Raw genomic sequence first — 7,445 nt, 5'->3', positions numbered from 1 at the left:
CAGGGGCCATTGCCAGTCGAAACATTCCCTGGGAAATGAAAACTTGAAGCCTGTCGAAAAAAGTATTTCAACCCGGTAAAATAAACCTAAAACAGTTGTTTCAGAGCCCCTCTTTTGTGTGGGGATGATCCTTGGTCCCTTCCTTAACAGCTGTGGTGTATTTTGTGTTGGCCTCAAACTAGAAGTAATTAATAAATCAGAGGAGATTTCTAGGTACTATTTGTGTACTTGTATTTTTTTGCAGCATTGTGTATAATGAGTGGGCAAGGATATGATTTTTGCGTATGTTTCCACTTGGCTGCTTGTATAAAATAAGTATTTCTAAATATTGAACAAAACTCACCTATAACAATGATTGTAAATGTATCAGAGCAGAAGCTATTCTCATTTCTAACTTCCGAAATTATTTCAAAGCTGATGATAATTCTGCTGGTTTGTATTCAAGACTGTTAAACATGTTAAAAAGTTTAAATGTCCTAGACTTCAATATAAGGATCTTCTTAAAAACTAGTGTGCTACAGTAGGTCTTTTTTTATTAACGATGTTGCCATTGTCCTCTTGCAGCGCCGAGGTTGTTCAGGAAGGAAAAACGTCACAGCATTCCGAAACACGAAACTGATTCCCATGGAAACATCCTCATCCTCAGATGATAGTTGTGACAGTTTTGGTTCTGATAATTTTGCAAATACAGTAAGTACAGTACAAGAATGAATAAAACTGAATGTGCAGTGCTAGTAAAGCTTGCAAAAATGTAAAGCTGGTAAAGCTAGTAAATGTTTTGTGCACGATTAAAACTGCTTGCTCTGCTTATGTTTTTGTATAGTAGTTATAAATCTATGCTATATGCTGTAATTTCATTTCACTCTTCACTTGTGCTTCTAGGTGGTAATTGTTGGAAACAGATTAGCTATTTATTCTAGCCTTTGAAATGTCACCTAACCTAAGATGCCTGGTAATTTGCAACTGCAGTTCTGAAACCCCTTGTTAAAAGCCTGAACTATTTTTTTTCTTTATTAAAAAAGCTGTTTGCTTATACGGCACTTGTAAATGTGAACCTTTTTCTGTACAACTTCAGTTAAAGGATATTTTATTCTTCATAGAAATGCAAGTTTAGGCTGGATGTTAAAGAAGAACTGTCAAAAATTTTTCACGAAGCCTCTGATGATGAATCCTTCTGTGGCTTTTCAGAAAATGAGATTCATGATGCATTGGTAAGACATTTGATTTTAGTTTGCCATTTTAAATTTAAATTCTTACACATTCTTAATTGAAAAATAATGTCAGCTTCAGCCTGAAAGTCAAATGTTGTCAGAAAGAAGCATAATTTTATTTATTTAATGTACAGTCTAAGTAACTGTAGTTTGATTTTATTTTTGTCTCTGTAAAAAGCCTCCAAGTTCCTGAGCTTTGCAAGTTTGGAATAAAATCTACCATGTGGATTTTGAAATACAATACCTCTTAAAACTGTCCTTGCTGGATGTTACTCTTGTTAGGCTCTAACATTTCTGGTTTCCTCAATAAGAAATGTTATCTTAGCCCGTGGACTCCAGCAAACCTGAGAAAAAATTTTTGTGTATGCAGTCAGACCTGCACTCTGACAGTGTAACAGGAAATGCTGTACTACTTCAGCAGTAGAGAAATAGTGATAGGTGGTGAAATCTGCCTTCCTGCTTTTCCTTGACATCAGTGCAAGAGCAGTTTTATTGCTTAAAAAGACCAACAGTTGGTATTTACTAGAGAAGACAGTAGTAGTACCATGTTTGGCCTAAAATAGGTTTGATGTAACTGCAGAACATGCTGAGGAATGACTTGAAAAGAATAACGTCTGGTTGGAAGAGGATGTGTCTGAGTTAAGAATACACAACGGTAGAGAGAATTAAGTAGGAGACAAAGCCAGAATAGGTAGGTAGGGAAGAGTCAATAACTACACATAATGGGCAACCAGAACCACATACCTGGTTTAATAAAAGCCCTGGGCAAATAAAGATTGTCACTTGAGACTGATTGTCTGTGCACATGAGGCAGGAAGCCTGTTGTTACCTATGACCAAAATAGGACTGTCGATAAACCTAAAAGTCAAGGCCTGTTGCAAAATGGGCTTTTAACTAAATAAATTAATTTCTGTCCCCACTGAACCCTTGGTTTTTGCAAAAGTTGTAAGCAAGGCATCAGCATTCAAGAGAAGAAAGTACTGTGATTTTATTCATAATTATTTCATTGTATGGCTCTGAAGAAGTTTTCACTTGCTATCCTTGATCCTGTGAGATGACTGTTCTTGACACCGTAACAAACTTGGATTTGACCTTGTACAGAGAACTGTGTAGTGTCTTTTTTTACAGCCAAATACAATATGTTGTGAAATCAGGCCCTTTAAAGGCAATTCTCTTTCTTGCACTTGCACACAAAGTATTTTTGCTGTTAGATCTGCGAGTGACGTCTGACTGCTGCAACTGAAACCAAGCTCCTTTTTCTCACGTGTTGTGACAGTACAGTGTGGCTCTCCCTGAGAGTTCCACTAGGACTGGAGATTTAAACGTCTAGATTTCAGCCAGATAGACTCTTTAACCACCCCCAAACAAAATACTGTCTAACCGTATTTAATTGCAGAGCAACTCAACTTGGATTTATATGCTTCCATTCTGGTTTGTTAACAGAAATTGGAATCGGATTCAGAGGAGAATGATACAAGTGCTGAAAGTGAGGTAGCTCAGCGAAAGCAGAAGTGCCCTGTTCCTCTAAAAGTAGCCATGAAGTTTCCACCTCGAAGATCAGAGAGGAGGAAGGGTGAAATGGAGCCTCTTCCTGAAAAGCTGATGCCTGCTCCAGATTCAGACTCTGACTCTGAAGAAAAGGGTGCCATGTTTTTAGAAAAAAGAGCTTTAAACATAAAGGAAAACAAAGCAATGGCAAGTACTCAATATCTCCCTGGGGCACCATCTTCTTCCCCTCTCTCCCCACCCTTGACTGTTAGGGTACCTCTTTGGTTCTTCAGATTAGCTCTCATGGAAATTACGTGAATGCATTGAGAGGCGTTTACATTCCTAATATTTAAATCTGATACTTCATGTCCACTAGCATGTGAGAATCCATAGGCTGCAAGCCTGAAGAATAGGGCTTCAACATTAAAAGTTTGAGCATTTTCAAATTACTGGCAGCTGCTAGAACATAAATAAGACATAAAAGTAAAAGGATGGAAGAGTGACTGCATTTCCTATAAGTAACTGTGCTTCTAGCCAATTGCCCTAATCTAATAGTCTGTAATAGCACATAAACACCCTTTTAAAGCTCTGCTTCCTTTTCCTTTCCCTTGTTAGCTTGCAAAACTAATGGCTGAGTTGCAAAACGTTTCTGGTATCTTTGGTGGGAGGAGATCACTGCCAGCTGTCAGTCATGTAAGTATAAACCTACTCTACTATATTTACCTTCAGATTTCTGAGAGTCAAGTTCTGACATTACAAAATAGGACTCTCAATTAAAAAACTTAACAAACCATGTAAATCAAAGTTCAGTTCAAAATTTTATTGCTTCCTAAAACGGGCATCTTCATTGTGCAGTTCTCTTTTGATTTGCCACTATATAAAGCAGAACAGATTATTTCACAAATGTTAGATGTCTCCACAGGCTAATAAAACCAAACAAAGTGCTGTGTAAATATGTGTTTATACAAAAGCTGGAGATAAGAGGGGCAGCTCAGACCTTGAAGCTCAAGCCTGAATATTCTGTGAGTTTGAAGCCTTGAAAAAACCTGACATTGGGGCTGATCAGGTCCTCAAAGAAGGTTGGGTTGTGAATCAGCACTGTAGTGAATTTCACTGCTAATTTACTTGTAAACTGTGTAAAGATGGGAACACTACTCCTCATGGAAATGGGTTCTGCTGCTGCATGGAGGAATTACTATATCTTATACCAGCATGGACACAAATGTGCTTTTGACTTTCTCTGCACCTAGCAGAATGCCCAAGATGAATTTACCTAGGATGTTTTTACCTTGTGTTTTCTGATTTGGGATGGGCAGAAGACTTCATCTTTGGGGAAGACAGAAAGAAGGCATGTCTTTTGGGAGAGGAATTCACAGTAGGGACAGGAGCTGTCTGGATTTTTAGCTGTTTCATTAGGGCTTTTAAACTTTCCCAGGGACCAAAGCGACTTCCAAGACGTTCATTGCCCAGAGGTGCTTTGAGGAGGAACCCAGACCGAAGTTCTCGGCCTCACACAAGATCCAGGTCCCTGATTGAAGGTCCTCCTACTCCTTTACCAGAAGATGAAGATGACCGGTACTTCTTAGTGAGAAGAAGAAAGATGTCTGATGAATATCTGGAGGTATGTTGAGGTGCTGGTTCTCTTGTTGCAGGTTGATCATGAGGGTGGTTTTGTATCCCTTCAAGACAATAGCAATTTATACAGAGTTGATCAAGATTATGAGCATATCATGGCCTGGGAAGAAGTACAGAAAATGGCATGTTGTATGTGTTCTCCATTTCCCTCTGCCTTATCCTTGAAAAATCACTTCCTCGTGCACTCCTGTGGCAGTTAAGCAAGATCCAGTAGCATTTTTGTCACCCTGAAGGTGACAGATGAAGTGAAGGTGCTAAAGCTGCCTCCGTATTTTATGTCTTTGCAAAGATCTGTCATCTCTTGCTTAAATATATGATGGGTGTTTGAGAGTTTGGCGTTGCTTTGAAGATTCCCACATTGTTAATGTAGAGTTTTTGCTGATACTAATGCTGAAAGTATTGTGTCTCCACTATTCAGCATGAAGCCCGAACCCCCAGGAGGGGTCACCGTGGTGCTATGGCTTTTCCACACATTGTGCGCCCGGTTGAGGAAATAACAGCGGAAGAGCTGAATAATATTTGTGGATCTGCAAGAGATAAAGTATATAACAGGGCCATGGTAAGTATATTACAGCTTTATGAAATGTGTACTTTGTGAAGTCATTTTCTTGTTATTCCCTGCTTGTGGTTTAGCATTAAATAGAGCAGAATCTCTCTCACTGAGAGGAAGGATGTGATTTTGGGGAGAAGTATGCTTGAGATCTTGAAATGTCATCTCTTATCTTTCCCTGAGTTTGTAGAATGGCCTTTACCAAGCCAGCCAGCTTGCTTTCACCCTGGAACAACTGTAGTACCTAGGTGATACCAGCCAAGGAAAGTGATTAACAGACACTGAAGATGCAACATTAAAACAGTCTTAGTTCAAACTTGTGAGGTGGCTTTCTGCTTTAGGATAAGCACTGGTAGCTACCAAACAGATAGTTATTTAGTTAGGGGAGTAGAGCATTTAACAAGCTATCTTTAATGTCTTCTTTCCTGAACTACTTTCCCTGTGTTCTAGGGATCCACCTGTCATCAGTGTCGCCAAAAAACCATAGACACCAAGACAAATTGTCGTAACCCTGATTGTGTAGGAGTACGGGGCCAATTCTGTGGGCCATGCCTCCGTAATAGGTATGGGGAAGATGTCCGAACGGCATTGCTGGATCCGGTAAGTTAATTCTGAACATTGGCTTTATTGTGCTTTACTTGAGCAGAGAGGTGCATAGGTTACTCATAGGCAAAGTTTTAGCAGGGGAACTGCTTACAGTGCTGTAGTACATAATGCAGTCCTGGTTTGATTCTAACTTGTGCTGTATAAAACTCATAGTTACTGCTTGTGGAGCTTTATTTGCAGGTGTAAACTATGAGAACAGAGCAGCTGCCAAAATTTTCTTGTATTTGAGCATCAGAATAGTGTTCTCTTCTGCCTTGCATTAGTGCTTAATGTGCTATGGAAAGGAACTGAATTGTGGACAAAGTGCTGCTCTTGTGGGCTGTGGAACTGGTGTAGGAATTGAGCAGAGTGGAGTGCTCGCTGCGGTTTCCTTGCCTGTGCAAGGAAGGCAAAGGAGAGTTTAATCCCTTTCAGACTGAAGAATTTGTACTCTTGCACTGGTTTAGACAACTTGTGCAGTGTTGATGTTCACCGCAGAACTCGGTGTGGAAGAGAACTCTCTTGAGTTGCAGGTGTGAATCATGTCTGGTGTTCCAGTTAAGTTAAAAAGGCTTGTCTGTCTTTTTTCTAGACCTGGAGGTGTCCACCATGTCGTGGAATCTGCAACTGTAGCTTCTGCAGGCAGCGAGATGGCCGATGTGCTACAGGTGTCTTGGTCTATCTGGCCAAGTACCATGGCTATGACAATGTCCATGCCTATTTGAAAAGGTAAGTATACCATTGTGTCAGTGGCATGGCTCTGCTCTAAGTGGGATAAGCAGTTCAAAACTGGGAGAGGAGAGCTCTCTGCATCCCAGTTTGTCAGGTAAATCTCAAGATCGGTCCATGTTGCCTTTAGAAGCTGAGATTTTGCCATATGATTTTTCTGACATGTTAGTTCTTACCCAAAACAAGTGGTATATCCACTCAGTCTTTTGGCTCTCAACTTCAGCTGTGTTTATTGTCAAGGCTTCCACTAATTTGTCTAAAGAGTTTCCAAACAGTGTTTTGTAACAAGCTAACTCGTGTTTTTACTTGTCTTTCAGTCTGAAACAAGAACTTGGAATGGAAGACTGAAGCTGTGACTGCCTTTAAATTACATACTCTTTCACCAATGTCACATTATTGCCCACAGTGAATTGTTTAATCAAATGAGATTACAAAGCCAGTGCCTTCCTTCCCTCTTCTTTTGGGTAAAAAAGGATAAAGAACTTTCACTTATCTAAGTTCAAATCATACTTGGGAGAACTATTTAATGAAGGTCTTTGCCCACAAGTCATTCTTTCCTTAAGCAGCTTTGCAAATCAGATAGCATCAGTCCTTGCTTTCGTGCCAGTAACTTTTTTTTTTTCCTGAAAGGAGAAGAGGCTTTAAGCCATTAGAGTTTTATTTGTGCAGTGTGATCTGTGCTGCAGGTTTGTTTATGCTTTGAAGTTGATCACAAAAAGATACAGACCTTCTGAAAATTCAGGGCACTATTCCCTACAGAACCAAGCGGGGAAAGGTATGTTCTTAACTCCAAGCCAACTTGTGCTGCAATACAGAATCTTACTGGATATAAAACATCAAATAGAAGTTAAGAGTTCTCTAAAACAACACCACATTCTTAAGTTCAAAAAGGAAGCCCTAAAAGTTGCAGCTGAGCAGTCTCCAAGCCATAATGTTTGGTTTTATGCACTCAAAGTGCACATTGGCCATTTTAAGGGAGATTCGCTGAGTGAATTAAGAAAATGCAGCAGAAGCAGTTGAGGGTGGCATTTCGTATTTCTGTTCAGATGAGGGGAGACTACCACTGAAAGCTTCCACAGCACCAGCACTGGCATTGCCTAGAGATGGCAGTGATGTGAAAGTACTGGTATACATTGTGGAGTGACTGCTCTGTCTAAAACAGAATGTACCCTGTGTTAAATTACTGGTTTTGTGGGTCATCTTCTCCCTGCTCTTGCTGCAATTGCAGAACTGCTTCTTTGCAGAAT

General features: G+C 39.9%; 1 protein-coding gene across 1 annotated transcript; it reads left to right on the top strand.

Annotated features, from left to right (window-relative positions):
• The first annotated feature begins 567 nt into the window (after positions 1-567).
• On the top strand, positions 568-6,685 carry CDCA7 (cell division cycle associated 7). Its single transcript, XM_010165637.2, has 9 exons — positions 568-690; positions 1,101-1,211; positions 2,655-2,906; positions 3,315-3,392; positions 4,135-4,320; positions 4,753-4,893; positions 5,335-5,484; positions 6,062-6,198; positions 6,516-6,685. Exons 1-9 carry the CDS (start codon positions 625-627, stop codon positions 6,544-6,546), a joined length of 1,152 nt encoding a protein of 383 aa, XP_010163939.1. The 5' UTR covers positions 568-624; the 3' UTR covers positions 6,547-6,685.
• Positions 6,686-7,445: the final 760 nt, after the last annotated feature.

The sequence above is a fragment of the Antrostomus carolinensis genome, unplaced genomic scaffold (assembly GCF_000700745.2).
Source record: "Antrostomus carolinensis isolate BGI_N321 unplaced genomic scaffold, ASM70074v2 scaffold27560, whole genome shotgun sequence".
In the NCBI taxonomy this organism is placed as follows: Eukaryota; Metazoa; Chordata; class Aves; order Caprimulgiformes; family Caprimulgidae; genus Antrostomus; species Antrostomus carolinensis.
The sequence above is the reverse complement of the archived record's forward strand: the minus strand, read 5'-3'. Positions and strand labels throughout refer to the sequence as shown.

Coding starts and splice junctions, on each gene's coding strand:
- CDCA7 (XM_010165637.2), top strand. CDS start 625: ATGGAAACATCCTCATCCTCAGATGATAGTTGTGACAGTTTTGGTTCT. Junction 691..1,100: donor CTGATAATTTTGCAAATACA/GTAAGTACAGTA, acceptor TATTCTTCATAG/AAATGCAAGTTTAGGCTGGA. Junction 5,485..6,061: donor GAACGGCATTGCTGGATCCG/GTAAGTTAATTC, acceptor TCTTTTTTCTAG/ACCTGGAGGTGTCCACCATG.